General features: G+C 54.9%; 8 protein-coding genes and 1 non-coding gene across 9 annotated transcripts; 4 read left to right on the forward strand and 5 right to left on the reverse strand.

Annotated features, from left to right (window-relative positions):
- Window positions 1–566: 566 nt before the first annotated feature.
- On the forward strand, window positions 567–5,466 carry B0H18DRAFT_1118012 (uncharacterized protein; the record flags this gene model as incomplete). Its single annotated transcript, XM_048033699.1, has 10 exons — window positions 567–682; window positions 748–995; window positions 1,046–1,593; window positions 1,649–1,996; window positions 2,053–2,474; window positions 2,534–3,184; window positions 3,239–3,880; window positions 3,942–4,875; window positions 4,934–5,212; window positions 5,284–5,466. 10 exons carry the CDS (start codon window positions 567–569, stop codon window positions 5,464–5,466), a joined length of 4,371 nt encoding a protein of 1,456 aa, XP_047894741.1.
- B0H18DRAFT_254759 (uncharacterized protein) lies at window positions 5,432–6,665 on the reverse strand. The gene is made up of 4 exons (XM_048037303.1): window positions 6,659–6,665; window positions 6,028–6,596; window positions 5,920–5,974; window positions 5,432–5,863 (listed from the first exon to the last, which is right to left on the reverse strand). The coding sequence occupies exons 2-4, from the start codon at window positions 6,333–6,335 to the stop codon at window positions 5,564–5,566; spliced, it is 663 nt and encodes a 220-aa protein (XP_047894742.1). The 5' UTR covers window positions 6,336–6,596; window positions 6,659–6,665; the 3' UTR covers window positions 5,432–5,563.
- Window positions 6,536–9,581, reverse strand: B0H18DRAFT_1000833 (metabolite transporter). The gene is made up of 9 exons (XM_048028250.1): window positions 9,098–9,581; window positions 9,019–9,044; window positions 8,937–8,963; window positions 8,731–8,879; window positions 8,130–8,355; window positions 7,781–8,070; window positions 7,632–7,720; window positions 6,663–7,580; window positions 6,536–6,600 (listed from the first exon to the last, which is right to left on the reverse strand). The coding sequence occupies exons 1-8, from the start codon at window positions 9,151–9,153 to the stop codon at window positions 6,983–6,985; spliced, it is 1,461 nt and encodes a 486-aa protein (XP_047894743.1). The 5' UTR covers window positions 9,154–9,581; the 3' UTR covers window positions 6,536–6,600; window positions 6,663–6,982.
- Window positions 9,582–19,860: 10,279 nt separating this feature from the next.
- B0H18DRAFT_1000845 (uncharacterized protein) lies at window positions 19,861–20,358 on the reverse strand. Its single transcript, XM_048028251.1, has one exon. It carries the CDS (start codon window positions 20,228–20,230, stop codon window positions 19,901–19,903), a length of 330 nt encoding a protein of 109 aa, XP_047894744.1. The 5' UTR covers window positions 20,231–20,358; the 3' UTR covers window positions 19,861–19,900.
- Window positions 20,359–20,629: 271 nt separating this feature from the next.
- On the forward strand, window positions 20,630–21,617 carry B0H18DRAFT_254950 (uncharacterized protein). The gene is made up of 3 exons (XM_048037305.1): window positions 20,630–21,080; window positions 21,133–21,205; window positions 21,265–21,617. The coding sequence occupies exons 1-3, from the start codon at window positions 20,803–20,805 to the stop codon at window positions 21,349–21,351; spliced, it is 438 nt and encodes a 145-aa protein (XP_047894745.1). The 5' UTR covers window positions 20,630–20,802; the 3' UTR covers window positions 21,352–21,617.
- A 186-nt stretch (window positions 21,618–21,803) lies between these two features.
- B0H18DRAFT_1118020 (DSS1/SEM1 family-domain-containing protein) lies at window positions 21,804–22,235 on the reverse strand (the record flags this gene model as incomplete). Its single annotated transcript, XM_048033700.1, has 3 exons — window positions 21,804–21,861; window positions 21,912–22,047; window positions 22,109–22,235. The coding sequence occupies 3 exons, from the start codon at window positions 22,233–22,235 to the stop codon at window positions 21,804–21,806; spliced, it is 321 nt and encodes a 106-aa protein (XP_047894746.1).
- Window positions 22,236–22,411: 176 nt separating this feature from the next.
- On the forward strand, window positions 22,412–24,819 carry B0H18DRAFT_1000853 (uncharacterized protein). The gene is made up of 12 exons (XM_048028252.1): window positions 22,412–22,800; window positions 22,859–23,019; window positions 23,076–23,211; window positions 23,262–23,280; window positions 23,337–23,423; window positions 23,486–23,616; window positions 23,683–23,806; window positions 23,856–23,936; window positions 23,991–24,146; window positions 24,200–24,245; window positions 24,310–24,405; window positions 24,482–24,819. Exons 1-12 carry the CDS (start codon window positions 22,496–22,498, stop codon window positions 24,640–24,642), a joined length of 1,503 nt encoding a protein of 500 aa, XP_047894747.1. The 5' UTR covers window positions 22,412–22,495; the 3' UTR covers window positions 24,643–24,819.
- Window positions 24,820–25,125: 306 nt separating this feature from the next.
- On the reverse strand, window positions 25,126–25,206 carry B0H18DRAFT_t81. Its single transcript has one exon. It is a non-coding gene; the product is annotated as a tRNA-Arg (tRNA).
- A 717-nt stretch (window positions 25,207–25,923) lies between these two features.
- Window positions 25,924–26,390, forward strand: B0H18DRAFT_1084509 (uncharacterized protein; the record flags this gene model as incomplete). Its single annotated transcript, XM_048031798.1, has 2 exons — window positions 25,924–26,155; window positions 26,212–26,390. The coding sequence occupies 2 exons, from the start codon at window positions 25,924–25,926 to the stop codon at window positions 26,388–26,390; spliced, it is 411 nt and encodes a 136-aa protein (XP_047894748.1).
- Window positions 26,391–26,573: the final 183 nt, after the last annotated feature.

Genomic DNA, 26,573 nt, shown 5'->3' on the forward strand with positions numbered 1-26,573 from the left:
GGCCATAAGCAAGAGCTATAACCAAGATAAGCGACTACTCGCCGGGTATACATCTTGGGTTCAGTACTGCAGTGTTATAGACTGCGAAGAGTACATAAAATGCTATGGGCCCATACAGCAACGGTCGAGGTATCCTGAGCTCGATCGAACGTCGAAAGTAAGTGCATGCGCAGCACCGATTCCGGTCGGTCATCGATGGGACTTTTCGTGAGCAAAAAGCCAGTCAAGCTGTAACAAATTTCTGTTAAGGTGATAGTCAAGAGCAGCCAGCTATGCGACGTGTATTACATGCAGGTATCGTGCTTGTAGCACCATGACTGACCTGGAAGAGGCCCGACACGCGCGAGAGACGCGCCTGTGGCGCGCGACTCGGAGCTTTAGGAGGCCTCATCTCCTGTTTGTGTCTGGACCGCAAGCATCATGCGCGGCAACATCACTTGTGTGAACTTTAACTCGATTTCAGCGGCAGTGTGTGTGCCAGGACACGCATGTTGTACCACACCGAGTGTTGTCCAGTGCCTTAGCCCCGTCTTCTGCTCCATTGAACCGTCGCGACTATTACTAGCATGGACCTCATCCGAAAGATTAATAGGAATCATGGTTTGGGCGACCGTGACATACAGCGTTCTGGCAACGATCCAGTGGTAGTGTTGAGAGGCAAGTTGGAAAGAGCATGCGAGAGGTACGTCAATTAGGCGAGCTTACAGTCTTCCTGCCGTAACTGACTTTCGAGGTCGCTTGGTACAGGCTATCGCGAGACTTGTACAACACCAAGACCCACTTCCTCCTCGAGTTCATCCAGAATGCTGACGACAATGAGTATGATCCGCACGTCGTTCCCAGCCTGCATTTGCACCTCCGCGGCCGTGAATTGACCATTAGGTGCAACGAGAAGGGCTTCCGGGTGGACAATGTGGAGGCGATCTGCGACATAGGCAGTAGCACCAAGAGGAGAGAGACAAGGTCGGAAGGCTATATCGGCGAGAAGGGAATAGGTATGTATATGTCTACCTTCGCATGCTCGTAAGTTGAGCAGGGCCGGCAGGATTCAAGGCTGTCTTCGTCGTGGCCGAACGAGTCCACGTCGCATCGAGGGAGTTCACCTTCCGATTCGACCGCGATGGGCCGCTAGGTATGATTAATCCAATTTGGGATGCGTCGTATCCTAGCGACCCTGGGTGGACGACCTTTCGCCTGAACATCCTCCACACCATTGACATCAACGACCTACGTGAACAAATCCGGATCATTCATCCATCACTGCTTCTATTCCTGCGGAGGCTACGTGCCATTGACATCGACGTTGCCACGACCAACCAACCAACTGACGGAAACACTAAGATCACCATCTCTAGGATAGACGAACTGGGCAATGTCGTCAGGCTTGAGTGCCACGAAAACGGATGCGTTACATCTAGTGCAAAGTATATCGTGTTCAAGCAGACCACGCGGACTTACACAGGCGAAGAGAAGCGACGGGGCATAGGGGAAAGCGAAGTTGTCCTCGCCTTTCCTGTCACGGCTGACGGAGAGCCTGAGATGGGCAACCAATTCGTGCATGCCTTTCTACCAGTGGCTAAATATGGCCTCAATGTAAGCCTGGGTCGACGACTGTGACCTTCATACCTCTGACGTTTGCGCGTTACAGTTCGTCGTGCAAGCGGATTTCCTGACGCCAGCCAGTCGAGAGGGCATCGTCATCGACTCGAAGTGGAACTTGTCGCTTTTCGACGGCGTTACTGAAACCTTCCTGCACGCAGTCGAGCAGTTTCAGCAGGATCCAGTATTGCGTTACTCTTGGATGCGGTTCATACCTATCCACGCGCAATCAGCATTCTCCGCAGTGGCCGAGGGTATGATAGCGAGGCTGCAGACCCGAGAAGTGTTGCTCTCCGTAGACGGACGTTACCGACGACCGGAGGACGTCGTCACCATCCCCAAGGGCCTCCGCATCAACCGCACCGAGCCGCTCATTCCTCCTCAATATCTCCTTTCGGTTTACTACATCAGCGACTGTATGATGCCTCCCACGACCAACAGTACTTGACGAAGCTCGGCGTCAAGGCGTTGTCTGACCAGCACTTCCTCGATGGTCTCACTGCGATGGATCGCGCGAACGTCATTGGCGCACAGACCGAACAATGGCACAACATCGTCTGCGCTCATTTGAGTGATATGCCGCGGATCAAGGGGAAGTTCAGCCAGCAGATTCTCGATCTACGCCTGCTTCCCCTCAATGACGGCTCCTGGCGGCCAGCGCGAGAGGCCGAACAGTACGTGTTCATGTCCGAGATGGATATGCTGCAGGACATGGAGTTCAAGTGCATCGCAAATGATGTGAAAGAGCATTCCGCAAGATACGCTTTCTTCCAGTTGCTAGGTGTGCGTCGCGCTGACACAAACCTCATCGCGACCAAGATCCTCTTGCAAGTCAGATTGTCCTCATCAGTGCCGACGCTGATACGCTACGCACGGTTTTTCTACGACAATCGTAACCAAGTCGGATTGCCTCGCCCCTCAACAAGCTTCAAAGTGATGGACAAACCGGACATGTCGCGATGAGTGATGAGCTCTACCTAGACGTGCCACTGGAGGGCATGCCCGGCCACGAGGTCAAGCTTCGTAATGTCCTGCCCTCTGACGTGCGGTTCTTGCACCAGGACTACGTCGAGCTGTATCCTGAAGACCGTTACTGGCTCTCATGGCTGCAGGATTGCCTCGGCCTCCATACTTCGCCGCGGATCGTATTAGGACGACTATCGCCCGAGATCTACTCCATGGCACGCAACCTCGAAACATCGAAGTTCCTCGCTGCTCTCCGCGCGTTCTGGCCGCAGCTTTCGGCGAGCATCTCTCCCGCCGGCATAATTGACATGTCCAACATTGAAGTCGTCTGCGAAGATGGCGTAGCATACCCTCTGGCAACCACTTCCCTGAAACGACAGAACCTAGCCTGGCTACCAGCCACACTCTCATCTTGCCTTCACTTCCTGCCACTCCCTGATCCCGATGATTTGAGCTGGAGCTTCTTAACTAGGGTCGGCGTCACTATGGAAGCAAACGCGGCCGCGTGGATCGGTATGCTCTTCCGACTCCAGGAGATGAACAGCGCAGATGAGAAGACGGTCGTCAGTGTATACCAGCAGCTTGATGCTAGGTTCAACGAGGCGGCCGATTTTATCCGGTGCGTGGATCTGGTGCTTGGCTACGTAGCTTTGCCTCATGCATAGCATTCCAGCGGATCTTTCTACCAGTATCCACTCATACTCGTACCATCAGACGGACAGAACCGTTCAGTCGCGTCGTGGACGAGCTGTTGTGACGCATACTGGGATGGACCGTCCACTCTCCGCTCCAAGTTCATCGTGAAGTCGAGGTATGCCGCCCTGGAAGACTTATTTAGTCGGAAGCTGCTACTGCAGAACGCTCCCCTTGAAGTACTTGTCGATGAACTCAGCACATTCGCTGCTGAACACGAGGGACGTCCTATAGCGGGGGACACCGTTCAGATACTGGAACAAATGCTCGTGGATATAAGCCAGTACATCGCGTGGAAGCCTGCAGCGCAATTCGCTCTCCTCGGCCTGGCCGATAGAGCGATCTTCCCCGTGCATATCCGTGGGGAAATCCGACTTCAAAGGATTGACGAGTTCTTCGTCTCGGAGAAGGGCAGCAAGAGCGTGGAGCGGTTCCGGAACTCCGTCCCCATACTGGCGTTCTCTAGTGCACAAACGCTGAGTCAACTGCGGCCAATGCTGGAGAGCAATATCTGGCCGAGTCCTCTGCGAGTGCTCGAAACGTCTCTCACAGCGAAATCGATCCCGCTCGGCCCGAAGACTCTCGACCAAGAGAATACCGACCTGTACAGCGGCAGATCTGAGTACATGGAAAAGTAAGATTTGAGCACATCTGGGCTTTCAGCAGATCTGACGCTCTCACAGATACGTACAACACATCACTCAATACTGTCCATCGGCCGGGCAGATGGAGTTTCTAGCGAAGATGAGGAGCACCTCCATCTACGTCGTCGACACAGTCATCGTCATGTGGTCCTTGGCTGGGAACACAGTCAATGTTCAGAGCGACGTCAAGGTGGCCATCGTTGAGACAGAGGACTCGGTGATCTTCTATGTTTCGAAGGCGTGCGCAGCCATGCCGCGCACCCGAGATCGCGAGATTTGCAGTCTCCTCGGCGACCGTGTGGCGATTGACAAGCTTGCCCTTCTGCAGTTCGTTTCCATGCCGTGGGACGACTTGCTGCTTTACCTGGAGGATGAAGGTGTTGACATCAGCACGTGCATCCCACAGACAACGCAGGAATCAACGTACGAGCAAGAGCAGGTCAAGGTTGAACCGACGGTATCGTATCCTGTGCCACCAGAACCACAACAGTCCCCAGAGCCGACAGTATCCCAACGGTCTCAACCCTCAGAGCCACAATACTCTCCGAATCCGGCAGCACCGCCTTTTGTGCCATCCAACTCGACAAACGCACCTGCCGAAAGACAGCGGCGGTCTGCAGACGTTCGGGATAAGAATACCGAGAAGCCGTCAGCATTCCATGCGAGCCCCAGTCGAGTGCCTGCAAGAGAGCCGGAGGTTCAGAATCAAGCCTGGCGTACACAGCCTGCATCGTATCCAACTCCGGCTCTTGCTCCAGCTCAGAACAATGCTCACCGCAGACGGGCGTCTACGCTTGACCAGCACATCTTGCAGCAGCTGGAAACGGCATCAAGTACAACATCGGTACCCTTCGCGCCTGCTGTTCCTCCGCAGAGAAGGGAGCAAAGCGCAGGGAAAGGAGAGAGTACTGGAGGCACCCCGTATCAAGAAAGTGAACGCGATCGCGCGAACGGCGTCCTTGGCGAAGTATACGTAAGTGTGCATGCTCGGACCGAATCGCGCTGTTTACATACCTGCTCACAAACATCAGGTATTCCACATGCTACAGCGCATACTAGGACCCGGCTTCACTGAGAATAATTGGACGAGCGAGTTGCGAGGTCAAGTGCCTGGCTTCTCTCCATTTAATGGACCGTCGATCGCAGACTTCCAATACAAGGACAAGGACGGCGTCCTGACCGACCTGTGGCACGGAAAGAAGCAAAGGAAATCATGGAAAGGCCGCTGGCCAACCTACCACTTCGAAGTGAAGACAACGTCCGGCGCTGCCAGCGAGCCGTTCCACATGAGCTATGCGCAGTTGCAAGCGGTACGTGGTCCGATTTCGCATCAGAAATGGTCGTGTAGTGACGCAGTCCCGGCCGTTGTGCGAACTTGAAGGCGAGACAATGCAGCATCGCTGCGCGGGCGAGTCACGGCGTACCCCAAGATGTGTACGTGATCATCCGTGTGTCGGAGATCAAGAGTGCTCAGCCTAAGCACGACATCTACCTCGATCCCCACAAGTGGTTCTACGAGGGAGGACTGGTCATCAGAAGCGACATCGAAGCGAGCCCCCCATAATTGCTGTCCTGGTCTTCTTGCATTCGATGCTACATGTAGGGGTGCGATATGAAGGTACACACAATATGATACATGGCCACGCCCCTTTCTTCGTCTTTCACATCACGGTGGAAGTTGCTGTCAACAGTCCGAAGGATCCCCCTGAATTCATGTACCCACTGGATGCACTGACTCTCGCTCGTACGTCCCCGTCCCTCAAGTATCCTTCCTTCATCCTTCTCTCGATCTCCGTGAACAGGAAGGAGCAGACCACTTGGTCGTCGACCTGCTCTGCCCGGGGACTCAGTTTGAGCATAGCGCGGATCTCCTTTGGAGCGGGAGGTTTTGCACTCTCGTCCACGCTTGACTTGTGAAATGCAGCTATGGACTGCTTGTAGTCGTCATCTTCGCAGTATAGCTTCGCAGTGGTTGTCAACGATTGGATTGGACGACGGTATATACGACTAAACTCACCTCGTATCTCTTCCACTTATACTTTCGCCCTTCCCCGTCCACGAAGGTTACGCTGCTATACTCTCGGTAAATACTTGGCTGTATCTCTTCAATCGAAGAGGCACATACTCTTTGTTGAACGGCATCTTACTCTTGCACAACCACTCGCGTACCGGGAGAGTCTGTCCCTCCCGAAAAGCGACCGTCACGGTCCCTGCGTGCAGATTCACGCCGGTCCATCGCAGCCGTGCAACCTCGACGGCTTTCAAATCGACGTCACCCTCGGATACGTGTGTCGTGAATGTGCCGTTGTCACATTCCGTATGAACGTCGTACAAGACTTGACCGGAGGAATCGGTGAGGGTCGTGTCGCGGGGACTGTCCGTGGACAGATAGAGGGTCAGCCCCTCAGACTCGGGCTGGTGTTGACGTTGCATGGCGGGCAATTGAGGCAGGTAAAACGTCACGGCGTTCTCGAAGTTGAATCTTTACCTCGAAGAAGTCAAGGTCTATAAGTATGAAGTGCCCGGACGCGGCGCAGTCGGACTCGCAACGCACATGCCCCCAACAATATGGAGCTGCCAACGTCGTACACAGCACATGTCCAACGTCGGAAACTACGTCCATTCTGCCATGACACGCCGAGCCGACGAAGTGTAGCGCCGGCGGAGTGCCGTGCATCATGACTTGAAGTTGCACTGCCTCGCAGCACTGTTAGTACTCGATGTAAGAAGACTGCCTCACACGAGGGCCGGCGTACGTGCTATGTACTTTGCATTTTTTTGTTGCTGTTGCTTTCTGTGGGTTTAATGACACCAGCGACGGGCTGAAGGCGATGCTCACTTGACGCTCCGTGCCAGGACCACATAGAAGCCTACACGCCCGGCACCAGACAAGAAATAGAGGTGTCTATAGCGGACTAGCAGTATCATCGGTATCCTCTCGTACATGACAGGTCGTTACAACATGGCCACCACCACAGCCCAATATCCCTCAGCGAGCTTAGACACAAGCAGCAGCACCCAAGATTACACTAGTTAAATATGCTACCTGGTCAGTCAAACACCACCGCCCATCCAGCACCTCACGCGAGCTTCTCGTCGATGCTGTTCGGGTCATTCGACTCGCGCGACGCGATCGTCGGCGTCGACTCGCCCTCGAGGCCCATCATCGACGTGTCGAAGCCGTGCGCCTCGAGGTACTCGCGGAACAGGCGGTCCTCCTCCTCCATGCCGTCGTGCGAGAGCGGCTTGATGAGGAAGAACGTCACGAGCGCGCTGAGGATCGCGAGGCCCGACGCGATCCAGAACGGGCCCGTGTTCCCGCGCTTGCTCTCCGAGCCGCCAAAGTCGTCCACGATGTCCTGCCAGACCCACGTGCCGATGAACGCACCGACCTTGCCCACCGCCGCGGCGACCCCGTAGAACTGCCCGCGCACCGCGGTCGGGCCGGTCTTCGCGGCGAGCATGCCGAGGCAGTTCCCGGGCCCGAACTCGCCGAAGCTGAGGAAGATGCCGTAGACGACGGCGAAGGCGGCGATGTGGTTCGTGAGCTGGTCGTAGAGACCGCTCATGATGAAGCCGATGACGGCCTGGCACAGAAGGCCGGTGATTTGGGTGTACTTCGGACCGAGGTAGTCGACGACGAATGCACCGCCGATCGTGCCCGGGATGTAGAACAAGCTGAAGGGTCCCATCAGTTACTGGTACATATGAGTAAATCACAGCACGGACTTGATCACGACGTTCCAGCCGAACACAACGCTAAGCGCGCTGGAGTTGTTCGTGATGTTATTCACGACCGTCGAGGAAAAGATACCGAACTGCACACGTCATAAGTCCTGAAGATCGACAGCAGTGTGTGTGTGTCAAGTGTGACTCACCGGATACACGATGAAGTCGTAGATGAACCACGAGATGCAGATGCCCAAGAATTCCACCCAGTACCTGCGGATAATGAGGAGGTACGGTGTCTTCGTGCGCTTCATTGAGTCCTTCTTGAACCGGGTCGGCTCCTCCATCCGCAACCGCCAGACGAAGACCGCAACGGCCGGGATGAGACCGAGACCGACCGAGATACGCCATACGGCACGGAGATGGTTCTCGCCAAAAATCCAGTAGAGTACGAGCGGGACGAACGCGGAGACGACGCAGCCAAAATCGATCATGGAGTCTGCAAAGGCGCATATAGTCATCCGTCCCTTATGCTGAACAGAGAAGAGGCAGACGTACTGGTCGCGAGCGCAAACCATCGATGCTGAGAGTTTTTGCTGATACCTGGCTCTTCCGACTGTTCTGAAGCGGCGACGGACCCGCAGGGATATTCTGCACCGACACCTATACCAATGAGGAACCGCATCGCGCAAAGCATGTCGAGCATCCCCCGCACGCTATGGTTCGCCCCACTTGACGCCGCCGAAAGGCCGGAGAAGAGAGCGACGATACCCGTTGCGAGCATCTACACGAGGCAGTGCAATCAGCCAGAGCACAACGAAACATCCGAGCGAAGGCGTTAGATGCGCGGTTCGGACTGCTGGGACTCATGCTGCGGAGACGCGCCGGCTCGCGACGCTAGCTTCGGAGTGACGTTTGCAGGCAAGGCGCCTCGCCAAACGTCTCCGCAGATACAAAATTCCGCTCCATTTACCGGGTCAGCAGGGGAGGTAAGTCAGCAGGCAATGACGCTGCAAACACACCTCTCCTCCCAGATGCCGGCAAGCAGACACAGAGGTTCTGAGATGCGTGGTGCGTTGGACGAGACGTGGGATCAAGAAGTGTCGTTGTATGCGTCGAGCCTCTGCACGTTGTGGATGGTGGAGAGCAAAGTACTCACCATACCGAACTTTCGACTGATCTTGTCAGAGACGTAGCCGAATATGAGCATGCCGACGACGGTGCCGGCGAAGGCAAGGGACGTGAGGGTATTGCTGTAGACCTTATCGACCTGCTCCGGGCCATAGATCCGCTTGAGGATGGTATTCACTGTGAATCGTGAAAAGACTGAGTATATGCGCGGGAAAGGAGGACGGGCACACTCACCGCTCCCAATGATGTTGTTAGCATAACCTGCCAATGAGCCCTGTCAACTTCCTGCATCGTCAGACATGGACAAACAAAGTACCGTCAGAGAACAAGGCGGTCCCGCAACTGGCATACGATGTCAATGTCGTTGTATGTGGCTGCGAAGAGCGAGCACGTACGCAAAGATGAGGGAGACCTGGCTGAGGCCGACGCGTTTCTTGCCGGTGGAAGCCATTGCTCAAGTCGACGCTCACAGTGAAGGGAGGTAGACGAGACGGGGACGGTAGGGCGTGCGGGACGAGCATCATCGCGCTGATATACAGTTTGCGGGGAGAGCGAGCACCATGCTCCGGCGAATTCTGCTATCTTTTTCTCCCTGATGGCCCTGGGTTATGTCCATATTCGGCTTATCTCCCGGCGCACGTTCGTCCTCCTCCCAAACTGTGGCCCCGCTCCAGACAGAACTCTGTCCGGCCACATCACCGCCCACCGAATCCCTGCCGGCTCGTCTGCCCTGCATAGCCTTCTCTCGCCCCGGTGCGCCAACGTTCGTGCGCTCAGACTGGCGGTCGACGACGGCGCTGGGTCTTGCTGGATGCGGACTGCTGTGCTGTGGCAGTCCGGCTGGCGTCGTCCATGTGGAACGCAAAGTGGACCTGATAGGTCGGATCTGGGGGCAGATGGGCGCCCATGTACGATCCAGATCGGTGATCTCGCCGACTCATTTTTGAGCAAGTTTCCGAGATGGTCAATAAGTTCATCTGAGCTCCTCCTGGCGCAGGCAGCATCCACGTACATGGCTGAAAAAAGGCTGTGTTTTTATCGTGTATGTGGTGCCTGGACCAACATGGCGCAGGTGGTACTCATCGACTTTGTTTATGAGATCGCACTGCCGATCGACGCGATCGAGCTTGACATTGTCCGACCTGGTCCCGACGCTCAGGGGTCCGTGCGCATGTACAGTCCTTCCTTTTATGCTCTCCTATGATTCCACCACCGACCGAAACACTCGGCGCACACTTTCTATGCAAAATCTGGAAGTCCCGGGCCTCCCTTCGCGCGCAGTAAGCCGACGTCATCGACCAGCGAGCGACTCGCCCGCGGCACTCGCCCACAGAGATCCGGATGCGGTGGGACCTAGATCATTTTGACTTCAGCCCATGCTTCTTGCATCGACCAGGGCAGCTTCCTCGCCCTTTGCTTAAGCTTACAACCGCCGCGGTACACGTTGCGGACTCGTAGGATCTGCCAGTGTCTGTCAGCCTGTTCCGTTCCTAAGTTTGTCTTCTTTCATTTATGCACGGGCTTCCGCTGCCAGCAATCTGCCGACCGCGCTCAGAGGATGTCTAACTGTATTTGCGCGCCTGGCGCGTGCGGGTAGGTTTGCGCGCACGTTCGTCGAGTGTGGTACCCGCCATACGACACTGGCGACTCGCCAGAGTTCTGCGTGAGTGCTTCTCTGACGAGGAGAATGAACCCATGGGACTGGCCACCGGCAGCAGGTGTACACTGTACAGCATGTGGTACCTCTCAATATCCAACCGCTCGCTTGGGCAATGACTGCCCATACATAGGGCTTGACATTCTCGCTTCTATTCGGTGCACGTAGAACTCACGCTGCAGCCGTAGTTGCGCCTGCTCTGGGTGCGGTCAACTCAGTCGCCCGCGAACACGGTGTTACAAGTCGCCATATTACGTACATTTTCATTTCCTTTTACTTGTTATCCCTAACCACCTCACGTGCATGAGGACCGGTTATGTACTATACCGCACCCGGACTATCATATGATAGCTGAACCTTGCTGACTCGTTTCTTCGTCATGATTACCACTCTCTTCGTCAGCGATGACATATCCTGACTCATGCTTACTATACGTCTTGACTCAGACTCGTTCACTTGTATACTGTAGCGAACCCCACAACCCGGATGGGGGTGTGACGTGTGACAGGCTGTACACGATCCGGCGCAGCGGCGGGGACGCGTGTGACGTGTGATGCGCCCCCCGGATGGCGGTCCTGTCGCTGTGCCCGCCGCAGGCGCCGCTCCTAGCGCCTAGCGACAGTGTTGGCGCCGGCGGCGGGGTCGGGTGTGACGAGTAACATGACATCCTCGCCGCGGCGGGCGGCGGGCTTGTGACGCGTGACATCCGGGTTGTAGGGTTCGCTACAGTATATACCTGTACAATAGAGGTCGGACTCTTCAGTTCGACCTGGTTAGCAATCGACGCTAGCTTTCTCATACCGCTACCGCTTCGGAACTCGACTAGGACGAAGGGACTTGCGTCCTTCCTAGGTCTAAGATACAGAACTCTTCTTTGAAGTTAGTAACCTTGCAAGCTTGTGGCTTGTAGTGTTCCACTCGCCTAGCTTCGCGTAACATAAGGTCGAACTCTTCTTCCATCTCCACCTTCTCAGGTGTAGAGAACCCAACCTCCCGAACGGGCTCGAATCCTCGAGTCCGCCGAAACCACCATCACGCGCCATCCGATCCTCGACCCTGGCCGACTCAACTTGCCAGGCCTAGGCGCAGACGAAACCCTTTTCTGGGACGACGAACTCCTCCGATTTGATATCACCGCGAAAGGACGTACCGAACCCGTCCACACCGAATTCTCGAACAAACACCAGACATACGTTTGGACGAACTTTCGATCCAACGTCGACGACGAAAAGAGAACTACCCAGTTCTTTTTGAAACAACCACGATTCGCGAAAGCGAAAGCCCATATCGCTGGGTTGAAACGATCCCTCTCCCGAACCCCGTCCCTCGAACTTGAACCATCGACTTCCACCCGTACGCTTGAGAAACGTCCGGAACGAACTCCCGCACCGATCGAACCCATATCGTTGACTCCTGTCGACGAAGAAACCAGAACCGAACCCGACACCTTTCCCTATCGTTTTCCATCACCCGAACCACCGATGTCCGTCTCTTCTGCAGAGTTCCAGGCTCTGAAGCAGGAGCTTCTGGAGCTGAAGGCCCGAAGTGTAGAGCGAGGAGAAAAACTTGAGGTCGCTAGTCCAGAAGCCTTCAAAGGCGATCCTCTTGACTTGACTCGCTTCCTCAACGACATCGAGAACTACTTCGCAGCCACAAAGAATACCAACACTGATGACCAACGAAAGATCGCTTACGCGGTCTCCAAGCTCGACGGGAAGGCCAAAGGATGGCGCACTCTGTTCTACGAGGAACAGAATGAGAAGCGTGCAAGCAACCAGGTCATGTACCCGACCTGGAAGGACTTCGTAACCGCTCTCACGTCGTCATTCCCCGTCTACGAGCACCTCGACAAAGCCATCACCGACTTCGACAATCTCACCCAAGGAAAGATGTCGACGCACGAGTTCGTACACAAATTCAAGACGGCCGCGGCACGAGCCAAGTTCCGGGATGCTACCGGAACAGGAGCTACCAGGGTTGCAAACGACTACAACCTACTCTCCAACCGTTTCCGCCGTGCGGTCCGACCCGAGCTACTTCGAAAGATGCTCGGAACCGACAGGACGATGGAGAAAATGTCGGACTGGTATGACGTCGCCCAGAAACACGCCTCCTACGGCGAGTATGTCGACCGACCCCATGGTGGACAGGCACCCAGGACGAGTGGCCGACTCGACGAACCCATGGACATCGACGCTACCACGTCCAACCGCATGTCCCAGGCGGACCGAGACCGACACATGAAGGAAGGCCTTTGCTTCGTGTGCCACCAGAAGGGTCACCGCTCCATTGACCACCGCAATGGCAAGGTACCACAGCCAGTCGCTTATCGTCCAGCACAATACACCGCACCTCCCCCGGCCCCGCGATCAAAGACGATCCGCGAGCTCTTCGCAGAACTGAAGGCCGAGGAGAAGCAGTCTGTCTTCGAACAGCTCGGAGCGGATTTTTAGGAGGGTTCCACGACTCAGCGCAGTGCGAACCCACGAACTTTACCGTCTCGCATGTACAATACGGAGTAGAAGAATCAGAATCTTTGCACCTACCCGTATTCGTGAGAGGAAAAGACGCCGACACCGAAGTGAATGCTCTTGTGGACAGTGGAGCCATGGCAGTATTCATACATCCCCGCCTAGTCATCCGACTACGACTAGGAACCAAACGACTACGACGACCGATCCCCGTTTTTAACGTAGACGGGACCCCTAACCAAGTCAAAACCATAGAAGAAAAAGTCTTCCTACGCTACCGATGGAACGACACCATGCGTGTTACCACCGCATATGTCGCCAGCATCGGCAAGCAGGACTTAATCCTTGGTTACAACTGGTTGAAGAGGGAGAACCCACGTATTGACTGGAAGAGAAGCATCTTCCGATTCCCCGACCCACCAACGCAAGCCCAGCTACAGCAAGCTGAGCCTGCTATTCGTACCATCAAAACAGAACCCCTGCACGCCACGATAGAAGAAATTCCCGATCCAGAATTCGAACGCGAAACTATTCCTGACACCGCTCCCAAGACTATAGAAGAGGACTTCAACCCAGAAGTTGAACTTCGAGCCATGATGACGGACGTAGCAAATGACGAAGTGCTGATGTCCTACGTCAAAGGAGAACCCATGGTATACATGACGACATCACAGGAAGTTCCCCTCACCCAGGAACATGTTCAAGACATCGGAACATCCTCCCCGCACTCCGTCAATCGATTCATCCGCACCACGACTGGAAGGATCCTCCCTGCCGCGTTTTCTATTGGTCACGTAACTACCGCTACGGAGCTAGCAGCCGCCAGTCACAAGGACGATAAACCGAAGGAACTGAAGGAAATGGTACCCGAATACCTTCATGAGTTCCTATCGGTCTTTGACAAAGGCACGGCAGCTCGACTCCCTGAGCACACGGAATATGACCACGAGATCAACCTGAAACCGGATTTCACGGAGCTCAAAACGCAGATCTATCCTCTGAATCCAGCGCAACGGATAGAACTTGATAAGTTCATCAAGGAAAACGAGTCCAAAGGGTATATCCGACCGTCTAAATCTCCTATGGCAAGCCCATTCTTCTTCGTTGCGAAGAAGGATGGCACTTGGAGACCCTGTCAGGACTACCGGAAGCTGAACGAAAACACGGTCAAGGATCGCTATCCCCTCCCCCTTATCTCAGATCTCATGGACAAATTCAAGCACGCAAAGATCTTTACCAAGATGGATCTTCGCGCTGGCTACAACAACGTCCGTGTAAAAGAGGGAGACGAATGGAAAGCTGCATTCGCAGTACCCGGTACAGATGGCGGTCCTCCTCGACTCTTCGAACCAACGGTCATGTTCTTTGGTCTATGCAACTCGCCGTCCACCTTCCAGCGAATGATGAATGTCATCTTCGCCGACATGCTTGAAGAAGGTTGGATGGTGATTTATATGGACGACATCCTCATCTACTCGGCCAACCTCGACGACCACCATGAACGAACACGACGAGTCATTGCACGCTTGAAGGAACACGACCTCTATCTCAAACCCGAGAAATGTTTCTTCGACGTAGAAGAAGTGGAATTCTTAGGCATGATCATCCGACCCGGACATATAGGCATGGACCCGATCAAAGTTAACGGCATCACGCACTGGCCTGTCCCAACATGTGTCAAACATGTACGATCCTTCGTCGGATTCGCCAACTTTTATAGGAAGTTTATCCACCACTTCTCTGACCGAGTACGCCCGCTCGTCGATCTCACTAAGAAGAACGTCACTTGGCACTGGAACGCGGAACAACAGACAGCATTCGAGGACCTGAAAGACGAGTTTACCAAAGCTCCGGTCCTCATCATGCCAGATGAAGCCAAACCGTTCATTCTCGAATGCGATTCCTCGAAGTTTGCAGTCGGCGGCGCACTATTGCAAAAGGACGCCAATGATGAACTGCACCCGTGCAGTTTCTTTTCGCAATCCTTGAACCCCGCCGAACGGAACTATGAAATCTATGACCGCGAATTGCTAGCGATCATACGCGGTCTTGATGCATGGCAGCAGTACTTGCTCGGTTCCCCACACACGTTGGCCATTCGATCCGATCATCGCAACCTCACGTACTGGAAGAAAGCCCAAAAGCTTAATCGACGACAGGCACGATGGCTCCTTCAACTTTCCGAATACGACTACGAACTGCAACACGTCCCAGGATCGCAGATGACTGTTGCAGATGCTCTATCACGACGACACGATCACGACGACGGATCTGAAGACAATGATGAACTGGTCATGCTACCATCCTCCGTCTTTGCTCGCGCCGTCAATATCACACTGAAGGACCAGATCACCGCCGCACACGACGTAGACCCCATGATTCGGGAAGCACTTGATGCGCTCCTCGGAAAGGGACCACCGCCTGCGCGCACGTCACTCGAAGACTGGGCAACTGATGGACAACTTGTCTGGTACCGGGGCAAAGTATATGTTCCTCCGGATGAACATCTACGACGACGTATCATTCGGTTGCACCACGATCTCCCTGCCGCAGGACATCCTGGTATCGACGGCACCAAAGTTCTCGTACAACGAGGCTACTGGTGGCCTGGAATGACACACTCGATCTCGGAATACGTCAAAGGATGCGCACCCTGCCAGCAGATGAAACCTAACACGCATCCCACGAAGGTCCCGCTCTACCCTATCCCCGCTTCGCTTCCCACCCGCCCTATGTCAACGATTACGATGGACTACATCACACACCTTCCGCCCACTCCGGAGGGATACGACTCTTGCTTAGTCGTTGTGGACCACGACTCTACGAAGGGGGTAATTTATACGCCTTGCACCGAATCTGAAGACGCTGCAGACACTGCTCGCATGCTACACGACACGGTTTACCGACGATTTGGACTCCCAGATCACATGATCTCCGACCGAGGACCCCAGTTCGCGTCTAGAGTCATGAGAGAACTGTGCAAAATCCTTCAGATTGACCAACGAATCTCTACGGCGTACCACCCTCAGACGGACGGACAAACGGAACGAGCAAATCAAGAGCTTGAGGTTTACCTTCGTATCCTCTGCGCAAACAATCCTGAAACCTGGGCATCAATGCTTCCCGACGCCGAGTTTGCACATAACTCTAGGAAGCATTCTACGATCAAGATGTCCCCGTTCTATGCAATGATGGGATACGAACCTCGCTCCATCCCAGCCGTTCACGAACCCACGAACATTCCCTCAGTTGAAGAACGACTCAACAATCTACAACAAGTTCGGAAAGAAGCCGAAGCCACGATGGAACTCGCACAACGCATGGTAGAAGACCGTATCCGCAAGGGATCACCGACGTTTCAGAAAGGACAGAAGGTCTGGCTAGACTCGAAGAACCTTCATCTCCCTTATCCATCCCGGAAACTATCGCCTAAACGGGAAGGACCATTTGCAATCACGGAAGTCATGGGACGCGGAGTCTATAGACTAGCACTACCGAAGCAATGGCGAATCCATCCCGTCTTCCACGCCGGTCTTCTTTCCCCATATAAAACGACGGACACTCACGGTCCCAATCACACGATGCCACCACCTGACCTTATCGACGGAGAAGAAGAATACGAAGTGGAGCAAATTATCAATCACCGAGGAAGTTCCAGTCGGAGACAGTACTATGTGTCATGGTGCGGTTATCCTTCGTCAGCCAACGAATGGATACCGGAACGGAACCTAACCGGAACATCAGATGATCTCCTCTTGGAGTATAAGACAAAGCATCGCATTGGAGTCGTCCGCATCGACTTCAACCACGAAGACGATAACCCACTTCCAGTTCTCTGAATCTTCTTCGTCTCATCGCTCTACTCGACATGTCTCGCTTTGCCATCGCCCGCACTCCATCCCCCATTCTCCCCACTCCCCTCCTCGCCGAAACTCGTCGACTCTTCTCTGAACGACCCGAGTTGCAGGAAGCCCCCGATACCCGCGTAAACTGGAGGATGGTCCAACACCTCTTCCTAGATCCCGACACCCAGCTCATCGACCTCGCCTACCCCCCTGTCGAGATCCCCCTCACAAACGCGGAACAACACGACTCCCTCGACGCTTTGGTCGGCGTATACGATGCCATAACCGAGGTCACGATGAGGAGACATCTACGTCAGGACATCGTGGCAGAGTTCTTAGCGTACGAGCGAGACGCCGTCGGTGCTCTCACAGCGGCTCTTGAAACGTTGGAGCACACACGTTTCCCGGAGCTCCTCGCGCACAACGATCCCGACGCACGTGACCCCACGAACCTTGTGTACCCCGGAAGAGACGCGACCCGTGACGACCTCGTCCCCGAAGCAGCACGAGCCCTCATCGACAATAGAACCGTGTGTTTCCTGGGGTGCAACAACGAGCAGCGACATCGCGTCCTTGATTGTTTCCTGTATACCTGCCCCAAGTGCCGACGTACGGCCCCGGGCCATACAAACCGTGCATGTCCCCAGGTGGGACCAGCGACGACGCACGGTCGACGTCTTTCCGAGATCCTCGCTGCCGACATCCTTTCCGAATCGCACCTCGTCCGGCTTACCAACGCCGCTCAACGAGGAGCACGACAACTCGCCGAAGAAACCGACGAGAATAACCTCGCAGAACCGTATTCCCTTCGACAGCGCACCTCTCGTCGTCGTCGACACCTCCCTCCATCTCCCTACCCGACGGCTCGATATTACGCCGTAGCTCGAGGCCGACTTCCGGGGATCTACCGGATAGGTACGCACGCGGTCTTGAGCCGATTGTACCGTTCCGGAACGCGAGGAATGGTATTCGATACTTGGGTGGAGGCCGAGAACTATATGCATGAGTGGCATATAGGTCCGTTCTACGATGAGGACTATGATGAGACGAACTCCGACGGAGGATTCCGCGGAATCCTACCATCGGACCTCGTCGCACGACCTATACGTATCCCTACGCCACCTGCACATCTGCGTCGACCTCAAGGAATCCCTCCTCCCCGACCCTTATCACGCATCAATTCACCTCCTACGTCGCAGTCGGAGGAGGACTTCCATATCGAACCTACGCGGGCAGAACTGGCTGATGCACCGCCCAGGTACTCCCAACCTCCACCGTACTCCGAAGAAGGACCCCTCGCTGCACCAACACCTCGACCCTCTTCCTCGTCGTCGTCCATGAATACCGACGGCTTCTTCACGCTTGAGGCCCAGCTTCTCGCGCAACAACGAGACGAAGGTCCGCGAGCATCTACGTCCACACATGCGGAAGAACTCGTCGACCAAATCTTCGGTCGACGAATCCTACAAGTCGTTTACGGTCCAGATGGGGAAGTCGTAGGGTATTCGGTTGGTATCAACAACGACGATCCCAATCGCACCTTCCTTACCCCTTCGGAAGTACCACCGGCCGTCGCGACTCGAAACACCAACGCCGCCATCTACCGAATCCGTGCCAATAGACGATCGGCAAGTATACCTCATGTCGGATCTCTTCAGGTGTTGGTCGAGTCCAACGAGGAGTCTCGCTCGGTTGAAGACCAACCTTCGAGTCGAGTACCCTCTCCTTGGGACTTCAACAGCGACATCAACGACATGTATGCGGACGGTAACGACGGCGGAGACGAACAAGATCCTGAGGCTTAGTGGTCAACGCGGACGTCGACCATAGGAAGGGGCTTATGTTACAAGTCGCCATATTACGTACATTTTCATTTCCTTTTACTTGTTATCCCTAACCACCTCACGTGCATGAGGACCGGTTATGTACTATACCGCACCCGGACTATCATATGATAGCTGAACCTTGCTGACTCGTTTCTTCGTCATGATTACCACTCTCTTCGTCAGCGATGACATATCCTGACTCATGCTTACTATACGTCTTGACTCAGACTCGTTCACTTGTATATATACCTGTACAATAGAGGTCGGACTCTTCAGTTCGACCTGGTTAGCAATCGACGCTAGCTTTCTCATACCGCTACCGCTTCGGAACTCGACTAGGACGAAGGGACTTGCGTCCTTCCTAGGTCTAAGATACAGAACTCTTCTTTGAAGTTAGTAACCTTGCAAGCTTGTGGCTTGTAGTGTTCCACTCGCCTAGCTTCGCGTAACACACGGGTGCACATGGGCGTCGGCGTCATGGCGGGTGAGTCGGGTTGGTGAAACCTGTGGCCTCGGACTCAGCAAGGATTTTGAAACAACTCTCACAGGCCTTCATAGAAAGATTGCTTTCGACTGGTCATCACGGCTAGTATAGTCCCCGTAGTCCCTCGTCTCAACCTCAGATCCTTTCGAATTCTCAAAGACTCGTTGGACAAGACCAGGACGCATGTGTATCAGCATGTATGCCGTCAAGACCCCGCGAGATATTGTTTATACACTCTTTTTCCATCATTAACGCCCTCGGAGGCAGCCCAGGGACTGATCCCTTCTCAAATGTGCCCTACTGAGTTGCATGTCGCCGTGTCGCATCTGTCTTTAGCACACCGAAGTGTCATTGTTTGCACCTCAAGTCAAGGTGAGTTGTTTGAAACGATGCGCCAAATCATACTCCTCAGACCGTGGTGTTTACCAACTGTCGCGCAAAGCTCATACAATACCACCACTGTCCCGCCTCCGACTGGTTCATGTCCCGACCAAACTTCCTTCCCATAACTGCGGCTGGGACACCGCGTCCTACGATACCCCAAACGACACCTGCGCCCTCGTCTCGCTCGCGGCTTTGTTCTCTATCGCACGTTCGCGTGCCCTGCGCTCGCGCTCGAGAAATACGAACGACGCGACAACCTGATCGCGGATCTCTTGCGCCTGGCCTTCCAATGAGAGGGTCGCGACCAAGCCTCCATCATCAGTGAGGGTCCGGCGGAAGCTTGCAATAGGAAACGCGGTCTGTTCTGCCGTGTAGAGCTAGGGGCAAGTTCCTTCCGGTCAGCTGCGAAACACGACATAGCTTGAGCAAAAGGCCTAGTACTAACCGCCAGGGTTTCGCGAGCGCGGTTCTCCCGCCATTTGTACTTGCGCCCTCTCTTGTCCTTCATCGTCACATCCCTGTCGCTCATCATTAGCATGTCACCGCCCCCATACTGCACGACATCGATGCAGCCGTTCCGACTGAAAGCACACACCGTCCGAACGGCATGATGCTCTTGCTCAGCCACTTGCCATACGCCACAGACTTGTCCTCGCCGACCCTCACCTTGGACGAGCCCCAACCGAGGTCGGACGTCTCGAGAGTGGCTACGTTCGCGCCGGATGCGTCGCTCACGCGGATGGCAGAGCCTCGTGCAGTGCGCGTCGCGCTCACTGTGTAGAGAGGTCTACCATCTGAAGAGAGGGTGGTGTTGAGTGGATTGTCGGGTTGGAGAGTGAGGGTCAGTGCGGGCGCGTCCATGGTAGCTGCCCTCAGCGTGTCGGCTTCAGCATGCAATCAGGATGATCTACTGCGCTGCTGAGATGTGTGCTCGCAGTCGGACCAGCAGGTCATTTTGCATGTTCAGCTAGCGGACTCGGAGCCCGCCGTATTCAAGGCTGTGCCGCGAGCTTGAGACTGCCGTTCAAGTCACTCGCGGCATCTCTGCGGCGGAGGAGACAGACCGCAGTCTGAGCGCGCTCCGACGAGCCACAAGACCACGAACAACGACTGCCAAGCACAAATATATGCGCAATGCGCATGCCTGGCACTGTACGGTCAGGGGCAAAATGCGGGGAACGACGAGCGTCCCATGTGACCTACCAGCGATGTTAATCGTCTCGCGATGTCCGTTCTGGCCCCGGACCTTGCGCTCATCCAAGGGTTCGAACCTATATATCAACCATATGTAGACAGTGCATAACAGCAAAGGCGCGCCTGCAGTCTGCGTCGCCCGATAAATGCTGCCCCTGAGACAACCACTTATAGAACAAGCCTCGCACCCGAGTCCGCGCCGGACGTTCGCCACGCAACCCCCACCATAGCACTGCACGATGGCCGACCACCCTGAGATCATCATGCTCACACTCACCCCGGACAATCCCTGTAACACGACTGTCACCGACGCATCCGGGAAGGTGCTCTACGTCGTGTACACCGAGAATGGCAAGAACGCATCCACGACGCGCGTTTTCGAGGGCAACTCCGACACCGTCGTCGCGGAGCTGCAGTGGTCGGACACGGGCCTAGTCCTCGGGAAGGTCACGCTCCGAGGAGGAAAGACGGTGCCTACGCGCGAATGGATGAGCAAGAGCAAGATACCGTTCAATGAGTGAGTAGTGCCGCCTCTTGAATTGGTGGGGGAAATGAACGGAGAAATGTAGCAGCGTGGCGTTCAAAGACGAGAGTGGAAGGCGGTATAAGTGGAAGGGACTCTCACCTGGGCGGGCATTGGAGGTCAGTCGAACCACTGGCGCTTTACTCCATCTTCCATGAACAGTTCTTCCCGCATACAGCTCTATACGGAAGATGACGGCTTCAAACAGCCCATCGCGGGATTCCACAAGTCCATCACAGACCGGAGGGTGGCCCCCCGAGAGTGACCCCGGCGACGTTACGACTCGCGCCACGCGCGGACGAGCTTCGCGAGTTGGCGGTGTGCTCATTCTTGTTCCTTGAAATTGACAGAAGGACGAAGGAGAAGAGTTTCGGTGAGACGGGGTTGAGGATGATGGCCAGCCCGGGTGTCATTTGAATATTGGGTATGTATATGGAACCAAGGCTGTTGGCACAAATGGGACAAGACGATGCTGCACAGTTAGTGACCGAGTAAGGCATTGAGGATTTTTCTGCTCATGCTGCCAAGTGAGATGGCATTGAGAATGCCTACGGTAGTGATGAGCTATGCGACTGTTCAACAGTGTGAAGCCCAGATCATCCAGCAATGTTTGCGTCGTCTCGCGGAGGAAGTCGTCAACGACATACATTCATTTGTGAGCTTATAGCAAAGGCTGAATCGCAAAAAGGTCTTCAGAGGTCCGACGAACGTATGGTGCTAGTGTTGCATTGGCTCAGGGCCTTTCCCTCCGTTACTCTTCTTCGCCAGCTCGTTTCTACGCGATGTCAGTAAGTATCCTAGAGCGGAAGCGAATGTTGGACGCACCTTAGCTGCACACTGAAATCGTCCTCGATGTCATCGTCGTCCCAGTTATCCTCCCAGAGCTTATCCCCACCACTCTTCGCCGCCCCCGGTGGCGCACCGCCGAGATGTGCCAAGTCGGTTTGCGAATCATCCCAGTCTATCATGCATGCGGTGAGCACCCATGTACCGGGATGCCTATGGCGAGTTGCTTGACGCACCTGCAACAGTGAACTCCTCGAACTCATCGTCCTCCTCGAGCATGCCCAGGTGGGGCACGGACTGCTCGCCCTTGGGCTCTCCCTCCTTTGCTTCTGGGGCTTTTGACGAAGATGCTGCTGTAGACATGGTCGCTGTGTAGGTGAAGGAAAGATGGGCTGTCGACCGGAGCAAACGGATGTGCACAGTTCGACGCGTGGATCGAGGACGGGGACGCGTCAGACTCGGTCGTGGGAACTTGATCATGTGCGGAGACACGATCGGTGACCGCGACGCGTCTGTGGCTGCCACTCAGCGCTGCGACCAGTACATACTCACTCAGTCCCAGTGCTGTCTCTGCTTTTCCCTACCTCGCGACCACGCCACCAGTCACACCCTAGTATACAAATATGGTCAAAGAGACAGACGAGACACGGAGGGCTCGCGCGAAGGCACAAGCATCTTCGCATCTCCCGAGAGCCGTCGTTGGCACCTCTCATTCATCGTCACCTCCGCAGGTTGCCACCTCGGATGGCTTGGGAGGCGGCAGGATCGAGTACATTCGCCAGGCATTCCACGCTCTCGGCGCACCAAGCGTTTCTGCAGATGACATGCGCAGGTTATGCAAGGGACCACTCGCCGATGCTCTTCTATTCATGGCCGAACACATGAAGGGGCGAGCCAAAGTTAACCAAGCGCGGCAGACCATCCAACAGTACGTCTGCGCAGGAGACAGCATAGATGCCGCTATGTAGCTGAAGCGTGTATATAAGGATGCGGGAAGCAGGCCCTTCTAGCGGGGTATCCTCCGAAGGGCAGCAAACCGATTTCATGAAGGCCAAACATGCAACAGCGAGATTGATCGGGGCGAAGAACGAGTTCAAGGAAGCTCGTAGTCAACTAGACAGCCGGCTTGAGTTGGTTTCCAAGTCCCGTACGTAAAGTATAAGCCTTTGGGGTCCCGAGGCAGTTGATTCATCACCCCCATAGAGCGCGAATTGGAACGATTGCAGGTTCTCCTGGACGCCAAGCGGAGGTCTCTTTTCTTATTGCAAGTTCTCGAGAAAAAGGAAACTATCCGAAGTTCAAGGATCAAGGAGGTAGACCGGCTGATGGGTCAGCTTCAGTGAGCAGCTCACCAGATGCATCACCATTGACTCACAATTGGCTACCCAGGACAGAAGCAGTAAAGCTCGTTAGTGCCTCGGCTGCTCTTGAGCGCGGATTTTTTACACGTCCAGATTTGATTAGACAGGCGATGTACCTGTCACGAACACCGCAACACAGGGACGACCAACGAAACGGATACGGGCGGAGCACACGCAGGACGTTCTGGCCGTAAGTCGACTCCAATAGAATCGCCATGACGCACCATTTACGCATCGAATAAGGCTCTACAGGCATACCACATCCGCCTTGCGGGCTCAAACACCTCGTCTAATGACCATCGACATGGCGCCGAAGCACGACGGAAAGCCAGTGAAGCACGTCTCCGTGAGGCCTTAGGCAAGAGGACTGAAGAGGATCTGGTGTTAGTGTCGCTGCCTATGCATCCCTCGTCCTGGGCTGAATGCTGATCACCACGTCGACGAAATAGTGAGAAGTGCCAGAGAATCGCTCGAACACGAGCAGAACGGAGTCTCCGGTATGAGTCGCCGGTCCCTGCGCGAGCGTCGGACGAATTAGATGACACGCTTCTAGACGATATGCACGCCCGCATCGTACGTTCCCCACCTCATCCTCACGGTATGAAGTAACGTTGGCGAGTAGAGTGAGAAGGAGGAGAAGCTGCAACACCTCCTCAACGAGATCGCAGATCTTGAGAGAGCATGTGCTAAAATCATTCAATCCGTGCGTCCCGCTCATTACCCAATCACATTCTGGGTGTCTACAATTATGACGCAGCTATCGGCCTTTGATGAGCTCACGCGACCAGAGTTGTCTCGGTCTCTTGAGGAGGAAGTGAAGGCCGTGGAAGGATACGTCGACGTGCTGAGGCATTCCATCATGCAAAGCGGGGACATGCAGGGGGCACACGAGGACCCGATCATCGAGGGGAAGGTGAGATGGACTGGGGTGAATGTGCTGGACACCACTGATTAGGCTCGCTGTAGTCCTGGCGCCAAGCACTACAGGATGTCCAGGCCGATATCGAGCAAGGTGCGTCGTTTTCGATGTGCCACAAAATGCCTTACCTTACTAACGCACCCATGCATCCATACAGCACATGCGAAAGGTACATTTGCCCGTTCTACGCTTCTTCTCGACACCTCCGCCATACGCGACTCCGCTCAAACCACAAGAATCGAGGAACTCATCGGTACGCTACCGTTCTTGATACCCAACCCCCAAACGACCATCGCCAATGCTGACCTCGACCGTACTCCTGTTTTCAGCATCGCATCAAGCCCACCAAGCCCATGTCAACGAGCGCAACTCGTCCCTCCTCGCGCGCAAGCTCGAGAAAGCGAAGATTGGCGATGCTCTGGGCCAACAGATCGAGAAGCTGTTGGCGGAGAAAGACACAGTCATCGCGATGAGTGGGTCGAGCAAGTAAACTCGCTTCGTGTGGCGCAATCAAATCCTACTGCTCGCGAGCTAGGACTTGCATGGCCTCAGGGTGCAACGTTTTCGAGCGACAGTGACATACTAAACTAATCGTCGAATGTGGTACTCGGTTGAGTACGGGAAGCTTGATGATATTGAATAGCTTGTGCGTCCATAGAATTGTGTGAGACCCGCGCAAAGCGAGACAGACAAGTGAGTTGGAACAGCCATGATTCGACTCGAGAATGGAGTTCAAGTTTACGACCGTGTAAGTACCGGTGACCGGCGTTCAAATGTTCATGACCGAGTGCGAATGTACAGTACCAGACTCTGCAATCAATGATCCACAAGGAAACAGAAGCTCAATAAATCAGGCTTGCGTGACGTTCGAGGTGATGATTGGTTGTGCAGCTCAGTTTGCAAACACGTACTGTAACAGTGTAAGGGGCAAAAACGCATACGGTGTGTGTTCTTGCGAACACACACCATACGCCGACCAACCTGGGATTCGAACCCAGAATCTTCAGCTAATCCCAGCCGGAAACTGACGCCTTAACCATTAGGCCAGTCGGCCGTTGCAGTGTGGCATGAGTTAGACAGCCACGTAGTGCCAGGGCCACAACTCGTTACATAAGTCATTGAGTGTTACATTCACTAATAATAGATCATTGTTGATTCGCCCAACTTGCCTATTAAGGCAGCTTACCTACTCTTTTGGGGCATTCGCCGTTTGGTCGTATCAGTTTCAAGTATACTGGCGGAGCCGACGTTGGATTATGATCGGCACAGGTAACGCGCAGTACGACTGGAAGCACGTAGCAGCAGTGACCTTGACCTTGCCTTGACCAACCTGAAGTGAGCAAAATTAGATACTTAACTCAAAGTGGGTACACTCCCAAAGCGCATGCGACTAAAACAGTGGCTCAGGCCGCTCAGCCACTTGCGACATTGGCGTCGGGCTCGCGAGATGCGTCGCGTATGTACTGAAAGGAGAGCATTGCGTCACCCCTGCGGTCACCATCGGGTAGCGGCGGCGGATCACTGCTCTCAAATTCTGAATAAGGGAAGGCTCGCACCATATGCAGTCATCTTCGTTCGCTTGGTGTCAATTTGGTGACGACCGACTGACGTCGACCGATGCACGCCGCTGGGCATCGTGACGGGTGCCCACCTGCCTGCGTGATGCATATAAGTCCCGCCACGGCCTTGAAATTTCCCCACCTTTTCTATCCTGACCACGACATCGCGAACGCCCTCGCCCTCGAGCTCAACATCGCACACAGCAGACACCATGGCATCCGCAAAGGGCCCGTACAACCTTCCGCCCGGTGAGCGCGGCGTCGACAACCTCACGTACAACCCCATGGCAGACGCCAGCCCCGATAACGCCGCGTACGAGGGCACCAATGACGATTTCCATTCCGTCGGCGCCCGCGGTGCGGACAACCAGCCCTCCTTCCGCGACGCCGGCAAGGAAGACCTCGAGACCGAAAGGTCCGATGCGACGGGTAGAATTCCTCGCAGTGCGTATGCGGGTTGCTAGATTTTCGTCGGGACTGATGATGATGCTTTCTACTAGGCGAAGTCAACGAGCTGTTGGATTCCGCCACTAGCGACGAGCGCAACGCCCAGGGACGCACGCGCGGTAATAAGGTCGACGCATTCAGGCAGGAGAGAGACCTCGACAGGGCATTCGACGAGAGCGGCGTCGCTGACGCTGATCAGGACATCGAGGTCGGCGCGACTACTGGACGCTGAGTGCGCCCAGGTCCAAGCAAGCAATGTCCGGCAATAAGTTCAAAGGGATTGTACATTAGAGCCGCACCTGTACTCGTTGTGATATTAGCATCCTTGGGCGTTTCCCTCTGGACATGTTCCTGTGATATGACGAGTATTGGAAGCCCGTGCTGTCGTCTCGAAGTCGATGAATTCAACGGACAC

Source organism: Fomitopsis serialis, assembly GCF_022376445.1.
Source record: "Fomitopsis serialis strain Sig1Antser10 chromosome Unknown B0H18scaffold_24, whole genome shotgun sequence".
NCBI lineage: Eukaryota > Fungi > Basidiomycota > Agaricomycetes > Polyporales > Fomitopsidaceae > Fomitopsis > Fomitopsis serialis.